The sequence below is a fragment of the Scardinius erythrophthalmus genome (genome assembly GCF_964197995.2).
Source record: "Scardinius erythrophthalmus genome assembly, chromosome: 7".
In the NCBI taxonomy this organism is placed as follows: domain Eukaryota; kingdom Metazoa; phylum Chordata; class Actinopteri; order Cypriniformes; family Leuciscidae; genus Scardinius; species Scardinius erythrophthalmus.
In genome coordinates this window covers 18,292,614-18,318,866 of record NC_138227.1, presented here as the reverse complement: position 1 = coordinate 18,318,866, position 26,253 = coordinate 18,292,614, and the positions used below count along the sequence as shown (strand labels likewise).

Here is a 26,253-nt window from a genome sequence, read left to right as displayed (position 1 = left end):
ATCTAGCCTGTGAACTTCTAATTCAGTTTGATTCAGCCAAATTTAGCTTCTCTCTTAAGCAGTTGCACCACTGTAGTCAAGCTTGTTTTAAACATTTTACATTCTTCTCTGTACATTGTGCTTATACTGTGTCTTTTTTTCTTCTTTCAGGTCATCATGTCTACAGTCACACTTCACCCAGAGCTAGAGCTCTTCCCCCGCTACCTTCTGTTCCTGCGACAGCAACCGGCCACACGCAGTCCTCAGTCTAACATCTGGGTCAATATGGGTATGAGCAGCCTGCGAATGTTCCCTCCACATATGCCCCGAGGTAACGTAAGCCTGCAGCAAGAGAGAGGCTCCCTCCACCTCCGCCTTGACCAGTTTCTCTAATCTCCTAAAATGCATCCAGCACGGTCTCAGCAAAACGACCTGTCTGGATTACTAAAGAGCCAAATCCTGTTGCCAACACCCAGAGTCATCTTCTGAGTTCGGCCTAGAATAGAAAATAATAATAAAAAACAAAAGAAAACATAAAATATATAAAATGACATTGGTTATATTAAATATTTTATATTTTTTGTTAAATGCTACATTTTGCTCACACAAAACTATAATGTAATCCATGACAGCTATAAAACCATGTTGAATACATTTTAAAAAAATGAATCCAGATATTTAAGTTTTCGAGACTAGAAATATTGTATGTCACTCAGTCATGGCTGTCTGGCTCAGAAGACTGTTTGGTGTGGGTAAAGATAAGCGCTCTCTGGCTGATTTCCTGTAATTTTTGGCTTTGCAATCTTACCAATTTTTTATTTTATTTTTATTTTTTTGTCTCAAATCATTTGTCTTCTATGAAATCAATAATTGCTGTATGAATCTTATATGTATTTTTATTTTTTCACAAGACTGGACTAATTAAAAATTGGCTTGATTTTTATTTTATTTTTTATTTTTTTAAATCACCCAAACTAATGATTTGATGAATGTTCCCTTTTGAAAATGACCTTTGCCCTTTCTTGCTGCTACCTTACAACTAATCCTCAGTCTGTCAATCAGGTATTGGTGCTGTGTATGTTATATATTGATCTGTGTGCTCCTTGTGACATCTGTGTTGATTTAATAGCATGCATGCTAGGCTATATGGATGGAATGGACTGGATCTTCACATTTCTCATCATTAAAATGAAACCATAAAATTATTACTTTACTAATTTAGCATAGTAAGTTAAATTACATTTACATACTCCATGATTTCTTTAATGTTCATTTTTGAAGATATATATAACAACACAGCTGGTGGAACTACGATAAAAGGTTGTATTTAAAATGTGTAAATGTTTTTTGCATGTGACAAAGAGAATGCTAAAAGGTGCTTCGTTCCCAACACAGGAAATGTTCCTTCTCCGAACGCCCCTCTGAAGCGAGTGCTGGCATACACGGGCTGTTTCAGCAGGATGGGCACCATTAAAGACATTCATGATTACCTGTCCCAGAGGTTACGCATAAAAGAAGAGGACATGCGCCTCTGGCTCTACAATAGTGAGGTGGGTACTAGAGCCCTGCGCGGGACTGTTTTCTTAATCCCGCTCCCTCTGAATTTCTGACCATTACCGCCCTCTCCCACAACATGTGTGTTCCACTCCCGCCTGCACAAAAATTGCACAAACATTAGGGCTATGTTAAACGTTCAGAATAACACATATAATGCATTGTGTTTAATTAAGCCGACCTTAAGATAAAGTAATGCTAGCACAGTAGCACCACAAATGACACATTCGGTCAGCTTTTTATTAGCCTTATAAAACTCCATCAACTGTTAAAACAAAACATCACAACTAGTGGAGCCTAAAAACACATTTTAAATGTAACTAACAACACACACACACCTAACCATAACAGTTAAACTCTGGTAAATTAACAAGGCACAATATTTAACTGAATTAAATATAAAATAAATAAATATTAAACAATAAAATAAATTTCATGAAATAAATTAAAAAAATCTTTATTTAACTGGACAAATGTGACAACATTAAGTCTAACTGGGACATGAATTTAAATTTGATTTCTTTTTTTAAAAAAACTTTAAAGAGAGCATTTGATTGGACAGAAATGTGCAGTACAGGATGATCCCTCAATTTTTGCTCCATTTTCCTGTTAAAGAAGGACAGTAAATTTGAAATCTGTAAAATGTTAATTCTACCAGTTATTAGAGGTCTTATGCACACTACTGTTCAAAAGAAGATTTTGTATGTTTTTTAAATAAGTCTCTTATGCTCACCAAGGCTGAATTAATATATTTCCCAAAGAAATGAATATCATAAAAATTCATGATGCATACATTTATACTGTATGCTAATCTTGTTTTATATTGTCTTTTTTATCAGAATTACCTCACTCTCCTGGACGATGAAGATCACACTTTAGAAAGTTTGAAAATTCAAGACGAACAGCACTTAGTCATTGAGGGTATGTCTGTGACTTTAAAGTTTTATCTCATTTCACATTTGCTGAGCAGTGTGGATAAAATTGCAAAGCATGCATGACCATACTGATGGAAAAGGAAAAATTATTAAGATATCTTTCCCTTTCTCCAGTTCGAAACAAAGATATGAGCTGGCCAGAGGAAATGTCTTTCATTGCAAACAGCAGCAAAATCGACAGACACAAAGGTAATGTCAGAGTTCTTGGAAAGTGTTGGAAAAATCTATGCAAATTGGAGGCTGGCCAAACCATCTACAAATGCCAGAATGTTTATCTAAGTTTGACCTTACCTAGATGGCACTATAATACAATTCTTTAGACCGGTTTCTTGTATCAAAGCAGATATCAAGTAGATTATTAACACAGGAACAAAAGTAGCAAGAGTCCAAGAAGCAATTACATAACAAAGCAATATAAAAGCCAAATCAAGACAGATATCAGCTTTGACATTTAAAGACTCACTGTTGCTGTCGAACTCTATGAAATCCTGAGTAATTGAACTTCATGGAGATAGTACTCAAGTGGTTGTGCCTGTGAAGTCCAAACCTTCAGTCTCTCTTAACTATTTTACAAATTTTGTCCCATTTCTCTTGCAGTTCCTACTGAGAAAGGTGCCACAGGTTTGAGTAACCTGGGTAACACATGCTTCATGAACTCCAGTATTCAGTGTGTAAGCAATACCAAGCCCCTCACTGAGTACTTCATCTCGGGGCGACACCTTTATGAGCTTAACAGGTAAGGAAATATGACCAGTGCCTTTTTAAATACCAAAACCACTTGTAACTACTTAGTTAAGCATTCACATTTACTGTTGCTCTGAAAAATTTTGTGGGCGAAATCCATCCAATCATTTCAACAGGAATCCACACGAGCATGAGTTTCACACGAGGGCGAAAAAGTGTGTTTGTGTATTTGGGTGTTTGAGTTGGTGACGCCATGTTGACCAACAGAAAGTTGCTTGATTTAAAAGTGACTTCTGTGTGAGGAGTGCTTGATGCATCGACCATTAAGAATGGACAATGGAACTCTTTTGCCCACGAAATTCCAAAACGCAGCTACTGTGATGCACCTTTATACTTAAAGGAAAAGTTGGAAACTTTTGTATGGGTCACTATCATACTTCTTGACCAATGAGCTGTCTTGCCTTGACAGAACCAATCCGATAGGAATGCGTGGTCACATGGCCAAATGCTATGGTGATTTGGTACAGGAACTCTGGAGCGGCACCCAGAAGAACGTTGCACCTCTAAAACTCAGGGTGGGTTTTGAAATTCTCAGTTATCTCTGAAATTATGAGCATCAAACCCAAATGTTTACATTAAAATTCTTATGCCATTTTTTACAAAACATTTTTGTAGTGGACAATAGCAAAGTATGCACCGAGATTCAATGGCTTCCAGCAGCAAGACTCCCAGGAGCTCTTGGCATTTCTCTTGGATGGGCTTCATGAAGACTTGAATCGCGTGCACGAGAAGCCATACGTGGAGCTCAAGGATAGTGATGGACGGCCAGATCATGAAGTAGCCACAGAGGTTAGTGTCAAAACTCCTGTTTTTCAGCCCCTGCCAGGCTCAATACATCAGCTCAGCACTCTTAAATGAACCTATATGGACACACTGATGAAAAGTCATTTCTTCACCCTGAGGACATCTGCGTGTTTCTCTTTCACAGGCCTGGGAAAACCATTTGCGGAGAAATCGTTCAATTGTGGTGGACCTCTTCCATGGGCAGCTCAGGTCCCAGGTGAAGTGCAAGACCTGCGGCCACATCAGCGCCCGCTTCGACCCCTTTAACTTTCTATCGTTGCCGCTGCCCATGGACAGCTCCATGCACTTAGAAATCACAGGTAAAGCCAAGCAGAAAGAAAACATAAACATTTTAAAATTCATCAGCAGGTACAGCAGTCTCACATAAAAGCTTTTTTGATTTGCAGTTATCAAACTTGACGGTTCTACTCCGGTGCGTTACGGGCTCCGTCTCAACATGGATGAGAAGTACATGGGCCTGAAGAAACAGCTGAGCGAGCTGTGCAACCTGAAACCTGAGCAGATCCTACTGGCTGAGGTTCATACATCCAACATCAAGGTCAGCTCAACTCACCACATCAGACACTGTTGTTGAGACAATCCAAGTGGCCTGGCTTTTAAACAAATGCTTCTCTTTGATCTAGAACTTTCCTCAGGACAACCAGAAGGTGCGACACTCTGTGAACTGCTTCCTCTGTGCATTTGAAATCCCTGTGCCTGGCTCACCCACCTCAGTCACCTCTCCAGTGCAAACAGGTAATGATTGATTCTTCTTTCTCTTGGTCCTTAAAAGAGAAGTTTTGCTTTATCATGGACACCCTTATTTGCCATTGACCCATATTATTATTAATTAAAAAAAAAAAAAAAATTTTTTTTTAGAAAAAACACCTACAGCCAACGGGACAGCAGGAAACAATCACATTGGAAAGTCTGGCCTAATTCCCAATGGCATGCCCAGCACAGTGGTCCCCTGTACCCCCGAGAAGCCCCTTGCCAATGGTATCCCTAATGGCCATGCTGTGACGGTGCAAGACAGCCCCTTCATTGGCTACATCATTGCCATGCACAGAAAGATGGTGAGCATTCACTTCATATTCACTGTTGGACTGAAAAAATGAAAAAAAAAATAATTATAATAATAGTCATCAATTACTCATCTTCGAAACACAAATGAAGATATTGTTATGAAATCTGAGATGTTGTCCCTCCATTAAACAGTCCATGGAACTACCATTTTGACTCTTCAAAAAGTTCATAAAGAGAACGTAAAACTAATACATATGAATCGAGCAGCTTAATCCAAATTTTCTGAAGAGATACAATTGCTTTATATGGTGAACAGATTTAATTTAGACCTTTTTTAACATAACAATTTATCAACACACACATCAGATATGGCAAATGGAAGCTCAAGCATGCTTGCTTGATGTGCGAGAACCAATGAGGTTCATTCTCATGTGTTACGCAGCACGTTTGAGCTTCTGCAAGAACCACTGAGGTTCGGTTCACGCGTCGAGCAAGTATGGTTGAGCTTCTGTTTATGTTCGCTGATCAATGTTTATATGTGAAGAAAAGCCTAAATTCAAAATTTTCATCATATAAAGTGATCCAGTCTCTTCAGAAAATTTGGACTAAACTGCTTGATTCATATTGGATTAGTTTTACAATCTCTGTGAGTGGTAGTTGCATGGACTGTCAAAGAAGGGACAGAAATCAGATTGAATAAAAAAAATATTTTCATTTGTGTTTCGAAGATGAACGAAAGTCTTATGGGTTTGGAATGACATGAGGGTGAGTAATTGATGACAATTTTATTTAAATATTTGGGTGAACTAACCCTGTAACATGATGGTCATAAGCACCCTAAGTGTCCGGTCTTTCTCCTCAGATGCGGACGGAGCTGTACTTCCTGTCCTCTCAGAAGAACAGGCCCAGTCTGTTTGGCATGCCGCTTATTGTGCCGTGCACTGTGCACACAAGTAAAAAGGACCTGTATGATGCCGTGTGGATCCAGGTGTCCCGACTTGCCAGCCCTCTGCCCCCACAGGAAGCCAGCAACCACGCTCAAGACTGGTCAGTGGCATCTGTAGCTCACAGCGTATTGATGTTGATCATTAGTTTGGATGTTTACATACAGGGGTACACCAGTACACCAGTCAAAGGTTTGGGTTCATCAAGATTTTTTGAAAGGAGTCTCAAATGCTAAGGCCAAGGCTGCATTTGATCAAAAATACATGAATTTACAGTATTGTAAAAACAGTAATTTTGGTAAATTATATTACATTTTTTTATATTAATATATATTTTAAAATGTATTTTATTCCTGTTATGGCAAAGCTACATTTTCAACATTATTACTCCAGTATTCAGTGTCACATGATTCTTCCAGAAATCATTCAATCAATGTGCTGATTTTCTGCTTTACCAAACCTTTTGAACGATAATGTATCCTATTTCCCTCAGTGACAAATGTACTGTTAGCTATTGGATACTTTATACAAGACCTAATGAAATTTATTCTATTTTTCATTTTTCAGATTTAATACAAATTAATGCAAATGATAGCATCATAATAACAATTGAATTTCACAGTTCTTTTAGTTCCTTATTTCAGTTCACATGGCCATTAGTGACCTAGAAAATAGTGCAGAATGTTAAATATTTTTTATTCTTTAACTTTAACTTAAATTTTTTCATTTCTAGGCTTCAATAAAAAAAATAGTTGTTTTGGCCCCCTGTGCACATCTGTAAGGTAGAGTTCCTTTACTCTGTTATGTGACATGTGATGTTCTCTTCCAGTGATGACAGTATGGGCTACCAATACCCCTTCACTCTGCGGGTGGTGCAGAAAGATGGTAATTCCTGTGCCTGGTGTCCCTGGTACAGGTAAGGCATTTGAGTTCAGCGCTTGTGCATGTACATATCTCACACTGTGGGCTGTCGTGACTGACAAGGGTTGTCGTGACTTTGCCAGGTTCTGCAGAGGCTGCACAGTGGACTGTAATGAAGACAGAGCATCTTTGGGAAATGCCTACATTGCTGTAGACTGGGACCCCACAGCCCTGCACCTTCGCTACCAGACCTCTCAGGAAAGAGTACGTGCTTTACAGATGTTTACAGATTTTAAAGGCCATAAAAGCAGCATATTCAGTCAGTGGGTTGTTGCTTTGTGACAGTCTATCCTTCTATACTGGATCCAGTCTGATGCTGCACTGCAGGACTTGATGTACACATAATGATTAATCTGCTAGTGCTGTCGTTCCCTGTGAAGAGATTTGCTTTCATCTCACATCACAGCTGAGAAATCCATTAAAATCATATTGAATGATTAATTGTTTTCTGGGTCTGCTGCCTCTATTTTACCTCTAGCAAGAGCTCCTGATATAAACTGCTAATTATTATCTATCATTTACTACTTGCAAAATACACTTTCTGATTACATACTCTACTGCAGAGTCATAGTAAATAAGTTGTTTAAAATTGGAGATGACAAAATAAAATCCCATGGTTTTTGCACCACTTTTATGGTGCATTGCAGACCAGAACTGACCTTTTTATAACGTACGATGAGTCTGCAAATAATGTTTAATTGTGCATTAAAAAGAAATGCCTTCAAATGTAATAACATTCTAGTTCTAAATCTTTTAAATAGGTCCAAAGCTCTTAGTGATTTGGGGTAGGTATCATTTCATTCTGTTACTGTGTCTGTCAAGTAATTAGTTGCTGATGTTTATGTGGAGCAGATAGTGGAAGAGCATCCCAGTGTTGAGCAGAGTCGGCGTGCTCAGGCAGAGCCTATCAGTCTGGACAGCTGTTTGAAAGCCTTCACCAGTGAAGAAGAGTTAGGGGAGGATGAGCTCTATTACTGCTCCAAGTGTAAGACCCACCGCCTGGCCACCAAGAAGCTGGACCTCTGGAGGCTGCCTCCCGTACTGGTTAGAAACCCAAATGATTTGTTTCCTCCTTCTCTGAAAAATTAAATTAAATAAAATATATATATAAATGCGTGTATATATAGTACTGGTCAAAAGTTTGGAAACATTAAATTTTTTTTTATGTTTTTGAAAGAAGTCAATTCTGCTCATCAAGCCTGCATTTATTTAAACAAAAATACAGTAATGAAATATTACAATTTAAAATAATGGTTTTCTATTTTAATATACTTTATTTATTAATTATTTCTGTGACGCAAAGCTGAATTTTCATCAGCCGTCACTCCAGTCTTCAGTGTCATGTCTGTCACATGATCCTTCAGAAATCAGTCTAATATGCTGATTTATTATCAATGTTAGAAACAGTTGTGCTGCTTAATATATTTTTTTTATAACGTGATAACCTTATTTGAGGATTCTTTGATGAATAAAAAGTTAAAAAAGAACAGCATTTATTTTAAATAAAAATAGATATAGGAATAGATCAAATAGATTCACTGCCGTTCAAAAGTTTGGGGTCAGTAAAAAAAAAAAAAAAATCATTCTTCTTTTTAATAGGATGTGTCAAATTGATAGTAAAAGCAGTTAGTGATAGTGATAGTAAAGATTTATATTGTTAGAAAAGATTTATATTTTGAATAAATGCTGTTCTTTTTAACTTTTTTAATGAATCCTGAAAATGTATTACAGGTTCCCAAAAATATATGAAGCAGCACAACTGTTTCCAACAATGATGATAACTCAGTATCAAATCAGCCTATTAGAAAGATTTCTGAAGGATCATGTGACACCGAAGACTGGAGTAATGGCTGATTTAAAGTGTGCCCTTTTAGCTCATTTAATCTGATAAAATATAATTAATTTTTTTAATAAAATCTTTAAAAATACATATTTTTATTTATGTTTATTATTATATAGTTTTAGATCTTTTGAGCTAAATAAGCTACATTTAACATACTGTATAAGATAAATGTCATTTTAAGCAAGTTGCCCTTTGTAACATTTGGTTACATGTTTTTTCAGATTGTGCATTTGAAACGCTTCCAGTTTGTCAATGGTCGGTGGATTAAGTCTCAGAAGATTGTGAAGTTTCCACGCGAGAGCTTTGACCCCAGTGCATTCCTGACCCCACGGGAGGTAGCTCAGAGCATGGGCAGCTTGCAGAGCCTCCAGAGCGAATGCCTGGTAGAGGAGCTCCAGAGGCTGGAGAGAGGAGACTCCTCCATGTCCTCCATCTCCACTACTACTGTGGCCAGTCCTCCCACCTCTGGCAAAGGTCTGTCTCTCTTCTCTATTTGCAGACCTTTTAAATGAACACTGCTTGAGATTCTCTAACCACTGCGGTGTTGTTTTAGGCACCCCGTGCTCTATCAGGAGGGTGTGCAGCCCATTGAGCAGAAACAGCAGCCCTGGCAGCAGCCCCAAAAATACAGGACGGAAACAGGGGCGTCTGCGTCTTCCACAGCTGGGCAGTAGGCATCGACTCTGCAACAGCAAAGAAAACCTGGATGCCTGTAGCAATAGCAAGGAGAGCGAGACCGAGTCGGAGCAGGGCACAGTGACGGACGGGGAGAATCAGATGCCATCTGATGCAAATGGGCAAGACACCTGGTCACTGGACGCCTCAAGCAGCGACTGCGATGCCATCATGGTGAATGGACTGGGACAAGACAGCAGTCAGAGTAATGGACACTCAGAGGTCAGCACAGACCTGGACACCCCTCACCAAAGAAATGACATCTGCCTGGAGCCTCTGTACAATTTATATGCAATCTCAGTAAGTGATTCTTCTCTACATGTTTCAATGTGTAATGATTCCTTTTGTAAAAAGCCTTTCTGACACCTTAATTGTTGTTTTTCTTTTAAGTGCCATTCAGGAATAATGGGAGGGGGGCACTATGTGACTTATGCTAAAAACCCCAATGAAAAATGGTACTGTTACAATGACAGCAGCTGCAAGGTAAGATCCCAACTCTGTTTATTCTTTGACATCTCAGGGGTTTCTTTAATTTGACACTCTTACTGCACATATATTTCTGCAAGGATGGAATATTCTTGGACAACGAAGTATAGATGTCAAAAGTACCCGTACTTATGATACTAAAATAAACAAATTGGGTGCTACAGCCTGAAGAATCTGACATAGCAATTACCAACTGAATTTGGTATCATCACATTGACTGGCAGGTGCTTTCAAAAGATCAACATTGTTTGAATTGAATTAAATCGAATTAATTGAAATAAATGTTATTTTAATATTATTTAAAATGAAATTAAATTAAAATAGCATGTTTAATATAAGTACTGTGGTATCAACGTTGAGTTTATATACCTGAAACATTTCCCTTGCATTGGTGTCGACTGCTGAAAAATTAAATAAAAAACAATTCAATCTGACATAAAAATCATGCGTTCAATGTAAGTAGTACTATGGTATCAACATGGAAATTTTGATACCATATTTTAAATTTACTTTAGACTTTTAATGTACAGCATTTTACTTTTTTATGTGGCACTTGCTTGTCTGTTTTTTATGTTGTGTCATCTTATGTGTTGACATTGCACTTTGAGCTCCTTGCACATTTTTTTCCAATGTGGTTTTATACTGCAAATGGCTAATAAAGTGAATCTGAATCTGAATTTACATTCCTGAAATTTCCCTTGCATTGGTGTCGACTACTGAAAGTTTGATAATGTCTGGTTTCGTGACAACACTAAAACAAGTATTGTGCAACACTTAAAACAAACCGTTTCTTGTCATCTATTCAGGAAGTTCACTCGGACGAGATTGACACAGATTCAGCTTACATCCTGTTCTATGAGCAACAGGGAGTGGACTACTCGCAGTTTCTGCCAAAAACAGAGGGCAAAAAGATGGCAGACACCACAAGCATGGACGAAGACTTTGAATCTGACTACAAGAAGTACTGTGTGCTGCAGTGATGCCATGCTCTTCCACATTAAAGACACTAGGGGGGTCTGTCAGAACGCCAGTGCAATGAGGACTGAAACGGCAGAGCCGCCCCAGAGGACCATCATTTGTGAAAGCACAAAATATCAGTTAGCTGACAGGCACAACACCGCCGCTGACTGTGCTTTCAGAATAGAGGTACCTGACACTTCAGATACACGAGGGAGAGGGCGAATGAGTGAATCACAGAGAACTGTAGCGATCATGTGATTGTTGCCAAGCAAACAAATAACTGTTAGCCAATCCCTTGATATCACCATTACCAAACAGACAAAACTGCTCGTTCACATGCCAACCCACACAGGTGAATCCAAAAATCACATAACAAGAGCTTGTGCTTCTGTAGTGCTACATTTCTGAATGCTAATGGACAGAACGGATTCTTTTAATTAGGAAACTGATGGGGAACATGGTGTTGGTATAAATTATAGAGCCCTAAAAGGTTTCTCTAAAGGTTTGGTTGGCTTAGTTTTGTCATAGTTGATTTATTTTATTTTTTTCTACAGTAAATTCCATACACTACCTCACATCTTTTGGCCAACTGTTCATTGAAAATCATTGTGACAGTATTATATCATCTGAGGGCAGTTGAAATTATTTTATGGACAAAATTCACTTCCAAAAAAAGTTCATTTTAAAGACAATTTCTGCCATTTAATAGAATATCCTCCCACTCCCTGCTGCCAAATTATACATATGCTGTTTTTTTTGTTTTGTTTTTAAGTTTTAAATCTTATTTAAGCGGGTTATTTTGAGACTTCATTTTTTTTAGAAGAGTAAATGTATATCTTTTTTCTTTTCTTTTTTTATAAATTTATTTTTATCAATGTGAATTTTTTTTTAATGCAGTAGTTCACTTTGCCTAAACACATTTGCTTACAGCTTTAGTCTTAGCAGTCTGAGCAAACCACGTCCTCTCAACAATACCGCTGCTTTGTACACGTTTTCCTGTTACTACTGTTTTTTTTGCTTTACAAAAAACTGTTGACCCCAGAGACTAAAAACGGCAAACAGATACATATCTGATTAATGTTTTCTCATGCGTCCAAGCCAAAGTGTTCTGCTGGTCATGTACGTAATCTGTGGGAAGCATTGAATACTGTCAGACAAGAGCATATAAGGTCTGTTGTGTGAACAGTATTAGCACAGAAGAATATTTCACAACCCATGCTTTTAGAGAACAGCATCCTCACTAAACTGCTGAACGTTCTGGACGTCTGTGTCAGAGGGTATTCCAGGTTATTAGTAGCATTTCTTTAGTGACTCTCGAAAAGAGAGCCCAACTTAATTACCACTGTGAAATGATGTATGAAATACTGAATGGCTCTTATTTTTCAGCGACTCGTCAACTGAATGAGCTCCTCCTGTGTGGGGACGTTAAACCCTTGGAAATCATCGGGATTCATTCGCCCGCACCCATTTTGCTGCTGTACTTTTCAGATTTCCTTGGATATTCTAAATGTTAGCCATCAAAGAAAGGTTTATCCCTGTCAGAAAAAGAACTGTATGTGAAATAAACACAGGTGTGTTACTGTAAGGAAATGATTAATCATCATGAGTAATGCAAATATGATAAATGGACTGTAAGCAGTTTTTAGGTATTTTAATGTTGGAAGAAAAATCTAAAGATATCCAACATCCAAAAACAAATGATATCACTCTTAAATAAAAATTGGCTGTTTGATGTATTACAATTACAGTAACCACAAACTTTAAGCATTCACTTTTCTTTTCTTTTATACAGGGATAATTTATTAAAATGGCAAAATGATCTCTTTTCAAGTAGTGCAATCAACTACTGATGTGTGTCTTTGTCTATGTCGTTAGTCCTAATTTTGTTAAATTAATTTTGATGAACTGCTAGAGATGTATTAATTTAATGAACTTTATTTTGTAAAGTGTTGTTTAAAGAATAAAATTGACATTGCACTGACAAATGTACATAAATGTTTTGTAAATACGCCAATGAAAATGAACTGTACAAATGTACTTGTAGTTGTATATGGAGTGATGATGTTGATCTGTAACAATTATTCAAGAAACAAATTAAATGCAGCCAAATGCGAGCTTTTCTCTTCTGTGTTTATTACATACGAATAATGCGAGGTGTTTCCTTCAACAGCGAAGAGGAAACCACACACCTCCCTCTGTCGGGCTCTATAGCGTCCAGTGCCATCAATCAGACCTATTTCCTTGAATTCAAGCCACATTTGACATTTAAACTAACCTTTTATAGGACCCTTCCACTCACTTTACAGAATATTTTCCTTTCGAATATTTCCCTTGAATGAAATATACAAATTGACTTCATGAGAATCACCCCAAGACCTTTGAGCACTTTGTGGGTTGCACATGTATTTGTAGACGAGCATTCTGTAGTCAGGAAGTCAGTCGATCTGCATACCGTGCTACTTATAGAACTCTGCTCTAAACCACAAGTGCTGAAGAATTGTGGCTTATTGTTCTGAACAGCACCTTAAACTCAGTGGTCTTCATGCATGCTCATATCATGCAGAAGAAATCTACTGTAGACAATGGTGTGCGTTGCATAATGAGTTCATCCTGGGGACCTGCATTCTGTTGTCTTTTCTTCAAGGAGACAACACATCTTTTACACATTTGCTTTTCAGGTCTTGCATTTGAACTTAAAAGGAGACGTCGCCTGGTTAACATTTAAGGTATATTGCGTATAATATGATCAAACATTAGTTTAAATGAAATTTAAAATGGCTGTGAAACATGAAATGATCATTTTTGTCTCGTGTCTTTTTCTGTTTTAGCCCTGAAATATCTCTCAGATGATTTTAAAAAGCATATGATGCTTTTGACTTCATTATGGCAACTGACAATTCATCCGATTCAAATTTACCAGGCTGGAAGAGTAAGTATATATGTGCATGTATATACAGTAGTCAACATTTGAAGTGGATCAAAAAAGTTCATCAGTTGTCCTAAGACAAGAGCGGGTATTGATCAAAATTCATGTATAACTGATGAAAGGTTGTGATCCACTTCAAAAGTTGACTACTATATATATATATATATATATATATATATATATATATATATATATATATATATATATATATTACATAATTATATACATCTACATTATATAATTTTCTCCATAACTTGTGAAAAATATTGGTGACGTGCTTCAAAATTGTAACCAAAATGAATTATACTAAAATTATAGTTGTATGTTGCATGTGTCTATATGAAAACAGTGGATTATTTCTCTTTGATTTGGTTTTCTCTTTTTACAGACCTTGATGTTGGACACATCGTTCTAATCTGCATCTTTGCTGTCACCGTTTTCTTCACGATGATACTTGGATGCCTTTGCCTAAACAAGTATATTTTAATAGTTTTTTTTTTAATCAATGGACCCTTGTGGATGGATAAACTTTATCTAATAGTAATTATTTAATATTTATATAAATATTATATTATTAAATTGTGCTGTGAAATCGATTAATCGCATCTAATATTAAAGTTTATAAATATATGTGTGTGTGTGTGTGTGTATGTGTATATATATATATATATATATGTATATGTATATGTATGTATGTGTATATATATATATATATACATACACACACACACATACACACACACATATAAATATATACTTTTCAACAATTTTCCACTTTTAATATACAATTTTTGCAGTTATTTATAAAAGAAAATTAATCATTTTTATTTATATGTATCGAGCTTTTGAAAACGCTCTGTTTGTTTCTCTTATTAGGTATCGGTCAATGAAGAAGATCATACGGGATTTGAGGCAGGAACGGTCGATCCCCAGAGTTCCTTCCCAAGATTCTCTTCCTCCATCTCCCAATGTCCTGAATCTTCCTGAACTACCAGAACGTACTACAGAGAGCCCATTACAGAGACAAGAAACTAAACCCAGCTGCAGATTTCCCTGGAAGCCTCCACTACAGGTTCACTACATCTTTATTTAGAAATATTTTGAAATGTGATTTGACTGACTTGTATAGTGCTCACCAATGTAACATAAAGAACTGATCTTCAGGTTCCCCGGTTCACAAAAGCAGACCTGAACCTTATTCAGCTCATAAAGGCGGGTAAAGAAGGAGTCTTCTACAAAGGAAGGATAATTAAGGGCACTTGTAGAGGACACTCACTGGTCACTTGCAAAATTGGAAAAGACGGTAAAACTATACGCAAACACATTTTTGTTGATTTAAATGCATTTTGAAAACAAGTTATTGTGTGAATATCTTAATTATCCAGCTGATGTTTAGATTTGCTGTCATTTGCAGGCATCACCCCTAAGCAGATGGAAAACGAGGTGTCTATTATGAGAAAGCTGGCATATCATAAAAATGTGATGCAGCTGTTAGACTGGAATACAGTGGAGGGTAAGTCATGCTGCTGTATGACTAAACCTTAAATGCCGCTAAACAGTGAAATATACACTAGATCTTGCCTGAGAAAAACTTGCCGACAGTCTTAGGGTGTTGAAATGGTTGACAAGTGTTGCTAAAGTGTTTTTTTATGTTATTTGTGGTTGTTAGGGTGTTATAGGTGGTCTATATGATAGTCTCGTCCCAAAATATGTTTCAAGCCCCTCCTATAATGTTTTTTTTCTTCTGTTTGATCGCCCACCAGGTAAAAATTGTAAGCTTCCTCAGTTAGAAAGTAACAGCATTTTTCGCATGATTTGATCATCATCAATCGTTGCAGGATGAGTGTAATACATAGAATAATGGGTTTGTTCAAATCCTGTTCAACAATAATCTTAACAAATATCACTAAATTTACAGTAGAATATAGAGATATTAATTTGTTGTAGCAATATCCGTTAATGAATCCACTTGCAATATAACATTCCCTCTCCACTTCGACTATTATTCATTTATCATTCAAGAAAACTTGTCAAACTTACTAAAATAATGCATCATGTGACCAAAACTGTCTGTTTTCACAGAGCCGTATATGCTGATCATGGAGTTCATAAGCTACGGGACCTTGCGCAGTTTTGTGCAGAAACACAAAGACGAGCTGAGTGCCGAACCTGAACTGCAAAGCCAGTTCACCATTGCGTCTTACCACATCGCCCTCGGCATGGAGCACTTGCGCTCTAAAATGGTATCACAAGCTGGCACAAATATAATACAGCTCTTCTCATATAGACCTAATGCAAGAGTGAAACAAGGCATTAGGGGTGCAACAATATATCGTGTCACAATATATATTGTACTACCAAAATGAAAATGACAAGTTTCAGTTTAAAATTAGTTTCAGTTTCAGTACTACATTAAACTGCTATATATGATTTTGAATATAATGTATGATAATGCAATGGGGGAGTATTTGTGCTTAAAGTCATGTTACCAGTAAAAAGTGACCTACATTATTTTAAATATATCTAGTCAGTGACAAGAGTGCAAGCATATTCGTCTAAAATAATCCTGTATTTTCAGCTTCAGAATCATGAATATTTTTATTCTGGTGTCACCACTGGCCAAGCCTATTCATTTCCACCCACAGCGTAATACCAAATTTAACATTTTAATCAACAGTATTTTTTGTTAACCTTTTGCCATAAGTATCGCAATAATATCGTATCGTGAGTTCAGTTTCGTGATATGTATCGAAGCGTGACATGAGGGTATATTGTTACACCCCTACAAGCCATCTTTAGAATTTTGTTTAAACTTCTGTTTTTGTGTATTTCTATGGCATATCGCTGTCGAAGAGTAATTAGCCGGTGAAGTGGATTTACTTGTATAGTTAACAAAGGATAAAACGAGCAGTGTAATGTTTAAAGTGGATGTCAGTTGACCGAAGAGATTTTAAAATGAGCAGTTCATTCATAAATCCGTAAGATCTTACCGGAAGACAGAACGCAACGAGCGCAGAGCTGAAAAGGGGCTGGGTCTATACATGAATGGAAAAATGGAAAGAATGATTTGGACGTTTTCTCCGTACCATTCAGGTGGTGCACTGTGACCTTGCCTTAAGGAACATTTTGGTGAGCCGATTCCCATGGGAGGTGAAGGTAGCGGAGTTTGGCCTGGCCAGGGACTTGACCCGCATGAGGAGCAGACGCAGCAGCAGGAAAAAACAACACAAGGTGAACTAATCGCACCTGTTCTTCCCACATCTTCATTGACCATCTGGCTAATATTAATGTGACCTCATAGGAACGCGTTCCCCTGCGCTGGTACCCTCCAGAGTACTTCCGGAACAACTACTACAGCTTTAAGGGAGATGTCTGGGCGTTTGGGATCGTGCTGTGGGAAATGCAGTCATTTGGTGAGAAATATCTGAGATATTTGGTTGATTTATCAAATATTTTTGATGAATAAATCACAAATATTGGATTTTGTATTTTTTTTAGGCACCTTGCCATATCCAAATCTGAACACATCTGAGCAAGTGGTGTATAGTGTCTGTGCTGGATATAAAAACACTGTCCCCAGTACCTGCCGTGCAGAAATGTGAGTGACCATATCGAATATATTATTATATATATTAAAATATATCATATCAATTATATTTTGTCATCGTAATAACTTACTGACCTACTGTCTGTTATGTATGGAAGCTTGTTTCCAGGTAATTTCGACTTTTTATCTCACAATTTTTTTCTTGCAATTGCATACAAAATTGCGAGATATTTACAAAAAGTTGAAATTGCGAGGAAACAGTTTATATCTTGTAATTCTGACTTTAATTTTGCAATTGCAAGTTTATATCTCGGAATTACAAACTCGCAATTGCTAGAAAAAAAGTCTGAATTTGAGAATTTGATTGAGTCAGATTTTTTATTTTTTATTCCGTTGTGGAAACAAGCTTCTGCAGTAATGGTTTCCAGTAATAAAAATCTATTTTAACATGTAGGGAACAGATCATACTAGACTGCTGGTCGGATCCATACACATCGAGACCTTCATTTGCAGACATTGTCAAGATCCTGGAGAATATTGTGGAGAGTGATGGGGTGAGTCATATTTGTCCTTGAGCCACTCTTCACTCTTTACCTTTATACTAGAGATAAGTGATAAAACATTACTGATATATTGCAGGATTATGTGGACGTTGACAACCAAAGGATCATGAATGCAGAAGAAAAGTGAATGAAAAAAAAATAATACATAAATCGTTGTTCTACACATCAAATAACTTTTTTAATACTACAATAATGTTGTAGCAATTATTTTATCATTGTTCTCGTGTAACACCTACTTAATTGTGTGCAGGCATACTTTTTTAACAATGTTTATATTTAAGGATTTAATTCTGTGTGTGCTCTCTGATCCATAATATATATATATATATGACATTACACAACTCTAATGACCAAATCACAGTATTCTTGCAATATTTCCATGGATCATTTTGAAAACAACAACTAAAAAAAGTCAGTGTTTGTTGTCATAAGCATGCTTTGTTAACACAAAATTATTTAATAAAATAAGTTTAACAATTTAAAAGTCTTGAAATGTTTAATGGTGGTGAGTGCTTCCTTCACAAATTGCACTTTTTTTTTATTACAATGGTGGCTAATGCTTAATAATGACTAATTTAATTTAAGTAACAATAAAATAAGCATCTATTTTATCATAAAACTAGTTGCTATGGTCATTTTTGTAAGGATTGTGTTCTCAATGAGCCAATGTGCAATCAAGAATCCGCCCAACTTCAGGAATCAACCGAGCCGATGGACCAATGAAAAGACAAAGATTAGAAGTCACCGAGTTAAAGGACCAATCAGAAACAGAGTCAGAGTAACACGCTACTTTATAATTGACCACTGACGCCGTCCACGGCTGCTGAACCACCGACGGAGAAGGAACTTGTCGAAAACTGTTAAAGCACTAGACAATTAAAATGTTACTTCGCGCTTTAGAAATTATATATTTCATTTACTTTGCGTCGCACATTCCAATTACTCTCATGGTTGATCTTCAGGCTTTACTTCCCGAACATCTGTATCCACCTGAGGTAAGTTTGCACTTTGTGCTGCTACACACTCAGTTGTATTTGTCACTAACAGAACCATATAATATCCTAAGTTTAGCAGTTTTGTATGTAATATTATTATTTGTGTTACAGCTGAGAAACTTATTGCACTGGTATGCCGCTGAATTCAAGGATCCGATGATGATGGACCCTCCTGCCTGGTTCAAATCTTTTGTATTCTGCGAAGCTCTCGTCCAGCTGCCCTTTTTCCCAGTTGCAGCATACGCTTTCCTGAAGGGTCAGTAGTACCTCGATCATTTGTGGAATCAGACGTCTTGAATCACACAACAATGACATCTAGTGGTGAATCACTTGTGTCAATGCATACCAGTCACTATGGTCACATTACTCCTGTTAATTGATATGATGTTTTCCATTTAATAGGTGGCTGCAAATGGATCAGAACTCCAGCAATCATTTACTCCGTCCATGTGGCCACTACTCTAGTCCCAATTTTAAGCCATGTGCTTTTCCATAACTTTCCTCTGGCGCCACATCCTGGACCCCGAACTTTGAACGAACGCCTGACACTGGTGTCAATTTATGCTCCGTACCTCATCATCCCCGTCATGATACTGCTCACCATGCTCTTCAGCTCAACTTATAACTCAACCTCTCCGAAAGAAAACACTTCCTCAAAGTCCAAGAAACAAAGATAATTCCAGTTCATCCCATCTACGCATTATAGATGGATGCATTCATTACAACCCACCAGGGTTTCAATGTTATTGCTAGTTTATACTGGTTAAAAATATGTACCAGCATATTTGATAATTGTATGTAATTTTTAAGCAAAAAAATCGCAATTTTTGACCTCATGGTAATTTACAGTTTTGTTTACTGATGACAACACATGTAAAAGCAAAATATATTTTTATTCAAATGTTCTTCAAATCTGTATGAAGTTAGTCAAATATTGAGATTACACACCGAATAACGGTTAATGTAAACAAATAAGTCAATTTCATATTAAATAGCTTTCCATAACTTCTATGGAAAATATTTTGGTGTGGTCCCATGAACAGACAATAAAATTGCCATGAGGATATGATCAAATAAAACTGGACGGGTTCAAGTCACAAACAGCAGTTAAAATAAAAATCATACAGAAAATAAACAATTTACCTGAAGATGTCTCATGATGGAATTATTTACAGTAACATGCAAATACTGTATTTTGCTGTTGTACAAAAAGAATGATTTACAAACTAATTTCCATATAAATAGTATAAATAACTTATATTGTATATAAATAGTATCTGAGATTATGAACTATAGTTGGAAAGATTACAAGTATGCCCCCTGGAACTGGCCATGCAAAAGCACTCAATGTTAACACAATAGAGTCAGAGGTTGAGGCTGAAACAGACAGGTTGATGTCTGCTGTCACCTATAAACTGCTCAATTCAATTAACCTACTTTGGGACCCAGTACTTTATAGGAAGTCATTGTGAGTTAAGATGCATAGCATCACTTTTTTCTGTCCAACAGAGAGAGAGAAAACAGCACTCTTATTTCTGCAGTATAAACTGATCGATGAATTCATTCTGCTCTGCTTCGACTTTCTGAAGAGCTTCATATTCTATTCGGTACCTGCAAAACAGACAATTATAGTATCACATATAGTGGAAAAATACAGAGCACAAATATATCATTGATCGGCCTACTAATAAGACCGGATACCTTTCCAACTGCATTTTCTTTTCTGCGATCAAAGCCTGAAGCTGTTGCTGTTGGGCCTCTCGTTGCTTTTCAACCGATTTCAGCAAATTTCTTGCACCTATGGCCTGTAGAACAATCACTGAAGTTATATAAATGAACATAACAAATCTGCACTGCAGGTTATTTAAAATGCAAGAGAGTACCTTCATTTTTTCAGTTTCGGCTTCCTTTGCCAGTTCATCCACAAGTTCAATAAGTCCACCTACAATTTTCTGAAACTGTCCAATCTCTGTTTTCAAAAACAAATGCCAAGCATAAATCATTGATCTGTACTGTCAAAAGAAGCAACGAAATACTGTTTAGTCAACACGAGAGATGAAGTAAACTCAATAAGATAAAGAACAAATAAAAAACTCACTGTCGACAAAGTCCTCGCATTCCTCTTTGAGCTCAGTGGTTTTCTGGCTCACGTCGGGCTCGAGTACTCGCAATTTGTTGAGTTCATCAAAATGAAGACCAGCCTCTGCCAACGGGTCTTTAGCCATGACCAGAGGACCTAAACCTCGATAATATCTGGAAATCACACAGAAATACATAAACAGGGCTAGCAGCTATTTTAAAAGAAATTGCACGCGCATCATTTTATTCCGTTCCAAATGTGAACCCAGTAACGTTAGTGGCGAAAAGCGAATATAATATTGATTTCCCTGCAGTCACCAGCTCACAATAAGCTAGCAAACCGCTTAGCTAGTTAGCTGGTTAATTTGAACTAACGTTACATGTAACTACCACTGCCGTTACATTACATAAAACATGTCAACTTAGTTTAAATACATAGATGAGGAAGAAATGCTACTGCTCACAAGTTTCGCTTTGTTGTTGTTGTTGGTATGGTATGGTTACTATTGAGATAGATAAACAAACACAGACCAGCTGGGAACTTAGCTTGGACGTATTGTTATTTTTTTATAGTTAGTCGCTCAAATTATTAAATGGAATTACACACTTACATAAAGTTAAATAAACCAGGGAATGTCTCAAACGTAACTGACCTTTAACTGATTATGTGGCACTTCTGCCGGGCTGACCGACCGACCGCCTCCTCGCATCTGTCTGGCTGTCTCTCGGCTGCCAGGCGACGGCTGGTCCAACTCATGATGAGTGAGAGGGGTGCACAAACGCATTTTAAATATTTATGTTTGACACCTTGCATTTATGGAAATTAAATAAAGCATTAGTCTATATCATAAATTTATATAAATATTGTCTTTATTGTAATTATGAGAGATTACAGTACAAGTGTGTTTGTGCCTAACTTTTCACACCATGACTCCCCCTCCTAATATTGAAACCGTCCGCATATCAAGTCTTCCTGCAGTTCCGCATCAGACCTCTGCGGTGCGTGCGAGGGATCGAATGAACAACGAAACTCAAAACACCAGAAGAAGACTGAGCAGCGGCCACTTAAGGGCGCCAAACTCTAAAAAAGAGATGTAAATCTTTATATTTCATATCTATACTCGGTAGGTTAAATATATATGTACATATATAAAACATATACTGTTTATGTTTAAGGTTAGTTTTCCCCAGAGATTGACAGCTTGATCATGTATGTAGGTAGGTGCACAAATTTAGTGTAATGTCTCTGTTTTCGTATCACCATAATTTGTAAACAGCTAATATAAGTTAGTTAGTTAACGTTAGATGTTTTAAATGTCCTTGCAGATGCTGACAACGCAGAAACATGCCTCTGTCAACTCAGTCCCAAGCGGACATTGACCAGTACATTCTGATAGCCAGTTTGGATAACGCAAGGAATCTGTCCAACATCCTGAAAGCCATCTCTTTCAAAGACCATGCCATCTTCAATGCAACGCAGAATGGGTTAAAAGTCACTGTAGAGGACTCCAAATGCCTTCAAGCTAATGCCTTCATTCAGGTTGGTGTTGAGGACCGTTTCTGACAGGTTCAGTTGTCAGCAGTTGGGTTGAGCAGTGTATTGTGTGTCTGTTTCCTCAGGCTGACATCTTTCAAGAATACACTATCAAAGAGGATGCAGTTGGGTTTCAGGTTAACTTAACCGTTCTTCTGGATTGCCTAACCATCTTTGGGGCGAGCACAACCCCAGGTGTGTATCTTAACGGTGATCCGGTCTTTCTTTTGTAAAATGTATTTAACTAATTTCTCTTTTATTGTACCGTTGAGGTGTGTGCACTGCCCTGAGAATGTGCTACAATGGCTATGGATATCCGCTGACTTTATTCCTGGAGGAAGGCGGTGTGGTCACCGTGTGCAAGATTAATACACAGGAGCCTGAGGAGCCCATAGACTTTGACTTTTGCAGCACGAATGTAACCAACAAGGTGATCCTGCAGTCCGACAGTCTTAAAGAGGCTTTCTCTGAGCTTGACATGACCAGTGAAGTTCTGCAGATTACTATGTCACCGAGCCATCCTTACTTCAGGTACAGTAATCGTGTAAAAACAACAGATCAGCGTGCCAACACTACCTTTAATGTTAATGAAAGAAGTCTCTTATGTGAGCACCAAGCAGTTTTTTTTTTATCTGCAGTAATGTAAAAACAATATATTGTGAAATATCATTACAATTTCAAATAACTGTTTTCTATTTGATTATATTTTAAAATGTTCCTGTGATGTTAAAGCTGAATTTTCAGCATCATTACTCCAGTGTCACATGATCCTAATGAAATTATTCTGATTTGCTGTTCAAGAAACATTTCTTATTATTATCAATGGTTGAAAACAGTATCATGTTTTGTAGAAACTTTCCAGAATTTACTTCCAGGATTCTTTGATAAATAGAAAGTTCAAAAGAACAGCATTTATTTTGAATAGAAATCTTTTGTAAAAATCTCAATGTCTTTACTGTCTCTTTAAGTACAAAAGTAATATTTTCTTGAAGAAAAAAATCGTACTGACCCCTAACGTTTGAACAACAGTGTATATAATTGAATCAAGGAAATACTAATGTAAGGTTATTAATTATAATATATAATGTCAGCTCCAATTATGATATCTATTAATTTGGTCTATTGCTGAGTGAAAAATAAAGTGTGGTGTTGTCAAGTCAAACTTAAATGTCAATACATATTCATTATTATTTTCCTTTTCACCCTAGATTATCCACATTCGGTAATTCTGGAAATGCCCATTATGATTATCCTAAAGACTCAGACATGATGGAGCTGTTCCAGTGTACTAAATTACAGACCAACAGGTAGGAGGACCGTTTCTGTTTTAGATTGCATTCCCCATCAATCAGAGCTCTGTGTATCTGCTAAATTCAGAACTTCATAAAACAAGCGGCTTATAAATTAACTTCCAAGGCATTCACATGTAAGTGGTAAAAGAACAATAAAGTTTTCTGAGTCACTAAGATTTATTTTCTCTTATGTTTATTCTCCAAGGTATAAGATCTCCCTGTTGAAACCTTCTACAAAGGCCTTGGCTCTGTCCTGTAAAGTCTCGGTGAGAACAGACAGCCGAGGCTTTCTCTCTCTGCAGTATCTTGTGAGGAATGATGATGGTCAGATTTGTTTTGTGGAATACTATTGCTGCCCTGATGAAGAAGTGGGAGAAGAGTGATTTTGGAAATTCTTCATAACTGTTTTTGTTTTGTTTGATATTCAGTGTGCACTGACCTCATGGTCCTTTATTCTGATAATTTATGTTCTATACTTAAACAGAAGCTTAATATAGTTAGAAATAAAAATTAAAAAAACTTGTGGATTTTGTATTGAATTTGAGACAATGCTATGTGTGATCGGCAGAGGGCGGCAGAGAAATGCTAATTAGGTCACTGCAAATATTAGTCTAGTGTTGGGATTAAGGTTTTACATATATAGAGATAGAGAGGCATGTTTTAAATTTAGCTTTTAACTCGTATATTAATTGAAATTGTGTGTGTGTGTGTGTGTGTGTGTGTGTGTGTGTGTGTGTGTGTGTGTGTGTGTGTGTGTGTGTGTGTGTGTGTGTGTGTGTGTGTGTGTGTGTGTGTGTGTGTGTGTGTGTGTGTGTGTGTGTGTGTGTGTGAATGAGAGAGATAGTATTTTATCAATAGTCGGTTTATAAGTCCACTCGTAATGTTTACTTTGCTCTAAATTACTGACTAACAGCGAAAGCTGTTGTCTGGAACATCTACATTTTTAATGGGTGTTCATTTTATTACACGAATGCGTTGCGAGGCAAACATGCAGTCGAGCAAAGCAGCTTGATGTTGACGCTGGCTGACGCACGCACTCCTAACAGAGAGTCCCAGAACAGCGCGCGCGATGCTTGAACTGCCGCCTCGCGACCAATCGCTTCTCCATTCGCAGCTGTCGAGGCAACACTGTTTCCGGGCAGAGGAACATCACAGGAGCAAAACAAGCGAGCTTCTGTCACTCTCCTCTCAGCGGGTTACTGCCCTGACTGATGGATGTCCAACGCTGCTTGTAGACGCTGCAGAAAAGCCCACTAAAAACAAAGTTGCTATTAAATAGTGTTACACCATTTTTAAGCAAATTAGAGAGTTGTTGGCTAATTTAATGAATAGCATTCTGAGAATCAAGAAGATTTGTTTAAAACATCACCATATCAGTATCGAAAAATTTGGCTAAAAGGCTTATGTTGATGTTATATATATATATTATATATGTTATATATTAATGTTATATTAACAGTTTATAGAGAGAGGGGGGCAATAGGGATTATGCCAAATTTGTCGCTATATAGACTCGTTACAGCAATATATTTAAAGGGACATTTTTAGTTTTTCAGAGTTGGACCAATGTTTGACATTTTTCTTTTAATAATGTCTGAATGTCTGGTCTGTATTATTCTGCTTGTCAATAAACTGTACATCTTAGAGCTACACTATTGAACAAAAGTTTGGGGTCAGTACAATATAAATATGTATATTTTTTAAAGAAATTAATACTTTTATTCAGCAAATATTTATAATGTTTCAAAATATTTGTATTTCAAATAAATGCTTTCTATTCATCTGATAAATAGAAAGTTCATCTAACTTTCTATTCATTAAATAATCCTTTAAAAAATTCCATTGTTTCTTGAAGAGCAAATCATCATATTAGAATGATTTCTGAAGGATCATGTGACACTGAAGATTGGAGTAATGATGCTGAAGATTCAGCTTTGCTGTCACAGGGATAAATTACATTTTAAAATATATTAAAATTGTAATCATATTTCATAGTATTACTGTTACAGCCGTGGTGAGCAAAAGAGACTATTTTCAAAAACTTTTAAAAATACTATCGACCCCAAACTTTATAATGATAGTGTACGTTGAAAGTACAGGCGGGCTTATTATTGGCTATGGCTATTCATCCCTACTTATGGAAAACAATTTATTGCAATCCTGGTTTTCTCCATCTGCCAACCTAAAAGTCTTTTCAAGGCCTTTAGCTCCAACAACATGCTGGCTATTTATTCATCAGTTATTGAAAAAAAAACATAGCTGAAAATAGGTCTTCTCAAAATATTTGTGATATTTCAGGGATTTCCTTTCACTTGATCTATAAACTCTAAAGACTGTAAATATCCCTTACAAAATCACCCAATTGCGCATAAACCATTACTGACCGAACAGAAAACAACAACAACAACAACATTCAGCGTAACCAAGTAAACACTGTCTACACACCAAGACAAAGAGTATCATTTGA

General features: G+C 36.9%; 5 protein-coding genes across 10 annotated transcripts in view; 4 read left to right on the top strand and 1 right to left on the bottom strand.

The window, feature by feature from the left end:
• Positions 1-12,963, top strand: part of usp32 (ubiquitin specific peptidase 32) — a 47,374-nt gene extending 34,411 nt beyond the window's left edge. Inside the window, exons 16-34 of one of the 2 annotated variants that reach the window (XM_081371076.1) lie at positions 151-268; positions 1,375-1,529; positions 2,373-2,454; positions 2,583-2,657; positions 3,066-3,204; positions 3,622-3,727; positions 3,828-4,001; positions 4,141-4,315; positions 4,403-4,554; positions 4,640-4,751; positions 4,875-5,071; positions 5,884-6,068; positions 6,795-6,881; positions 6,970-7,090; positions 7,739-7,930; positions 8,951-9,203; positions 9,283-9,704; positions 9,795-9,887; positions 10,697-12,963. In XM_081371076.1, the coding sequence (XP_081227202.1) occupies positions 151-268; positions 1,375-1,529; positions 2,373-2,454; positions 2,583-2,657; positions 3,066-3,204; positions 3,622-3,727; positions 3,828-4,001; positions 4,141-4,315; positions 4,403-4,554; positions 4,640-4,751; positions 4,875-5,071; positions 5,884-6,068; positions 6,795-6,881; positions 6,970-7,090; positions 7,739-7,930; positions 8,951-9,203; positions 9,283-9,704; positions 9,795-9,887; positions 10,697-10,870 (3,012 nt within the window). In that variant the 3' untranslated portion in view covers positions 10,871-12,963. Of the gene's footprint in view, positions 1-150; positions 311-1,374; positions 1,530-2,372; positions 2,455-2,582; positions 2,658-3,065; positions 3,205-3,621; positions 3,728-3,827; positions 4,002-4,140; positions 4,316-4,402; positions 4,555-4,639; positions 4,752-4,874; positions 5,072-5,883; positions 6,069-6,794; positions 6,882-6,969; positions 7,091-7,738; positions 7,931-8,950; positions 9,204-9,282; positions 9,705-9,794; positions 9,888-10,696 lie in introns of both variants that reach the window. The other variant, XM_081371075.1, reaches the window with a different exon arrangement.
• Positions 12,964-13,258: 295 nt separating this feature from the next.
• On the top strand, positions 13,259-18,366 carry LOC308693668 (tyrosine kinase receptor Cad96Ca). Its single transcript, XM_081370749.1, has 12 exons — positions 13,259-13,576; positions 13,679-13,779; positions 14,165-14,252; positions 14,653-14,848; positions 14,941-15,079; positions 15,191-15,289; positions 15,859-16,019; positions 16,870-17,007; positions 17,078-17,189; positions 17,275-17,374; positions 17,778-17,877; positions 17,963-18,366. Exons 2-12 carry the CDS (start codon positions 13,734-13,736, stop codon positions 18,011-18,013), a joined length of 1,230 nt encoding a protein of 409 aa, XP_081226875.1. The 5' UTR covers positions 13,259-13,576; positions 13,679-13,733; the 3' UTR covers positions 18,014-18,366.
• Positions 18,367-18,702: 336 nt separating this feature from the next.
• tmem97 (transmembrane protein 97) lies at positions 18,703-19,558 on the top strand (the record flags this gene model as incomplete). The annotated part of the gene is made up of 3 exons (XM_081371304.1): positions 18,703-18,881; positions 18,993-19,137; positions 19,284-19,558. Exons 1-3 carry the CDS (start codon positions 18,768-18,770, stop codon positions 19,556-19,558), a joined length of 534 nt encoding a protein of 177 aa, XP_081227430.1. The 5' UTR covers positions 18,703-18,767.
• Positions 19,559-19,756: 198 nt separating this feature from the next.
• Positions 19,757-21,720, bottom strand: ift20 (intraflagellar transport 20 homolog (Chlamydomonas)). Of its 3 annotated transcripts, none has more exons than XM_081371306.1 (5): positions 21,614-21,720; positions 20,980-21,134; positions 20,765-20,850; positions 20,583-20,686; positions 19,757-20,492 (listed from the first exon to the last, which is right to left on the bottom strand). In XM_081371306.1, the coding sequence occupies exons 2-5, from the start codon at positions 21,104-21,106 to the stop codon at positions 20,411-20,413; spliced, it is 399 nt and encodes a 132-aa protein (XP_081227432.1). In that variant the 5' UTR covers positions 21,107-21,134; positions 21,614-21,720; the 3' UTR covers positions 19,757-20,410. The 3 variants fall into 3 exon arrangements, with proteins under 3 accessions (XP_081227432.1, XP_081227433.1, XP_081227431.1); XM_081371307.1 differs by having other exon boundaries at positions 21,425-21,664; XM_081371305.1 differs by having other exon boundaries at positions 20,007-20,492; positions 20,583-20,850; positions 21,614-21,679.
• A 228-nt stretch (positions 21,721-21,948) lies between these two features.
• Positions 21,949-25,572, top strand: rad1 (RAD1 homolog (S. pombe)). 3 transcript variants are annotated; one of them, XM_081371314.1, is made up of 7 exons: positions 21,957-22,054; positions 22,137-22,178; positions 22,287-22,500; positions 22,581-22,689; positions 22,767-23,025; positions 23,703-23,801; positions 23,992-25,572. In XM_081371314.1, the coding sequence occupies exons 3-7, from the start codon at positions 22,306-22,308 to the stop codon at positions 24,167-24,169; spliced, it is 840 nt and encodes a 279-aa protein (XP_081227440.1). In that variant the 5' UTR covers positions 21,957-22,054; positions 22,137-22,178; positions 22,287-22,305; the 3' UTR covers positions 24,170-25,572. The 3 variants fall into 3 exon arrangements, with proteins under 3 accessions (XP_081227441.1, XP_081227440.1, XP_081227442.1); XM_081371316.1 differs by having other exon boundaries at positions 22,030-22,084; positions 22,152-22,178; positions 23,992-24,290; XM_081371315.1 differs by lacking the exon at positions 22,137-22,178 and having other exon boundaries at positions 21,949-22,084; positions 23,992-24,318.
• Positions 25,573-26,253: the final 681 nt, after the last annotated feature.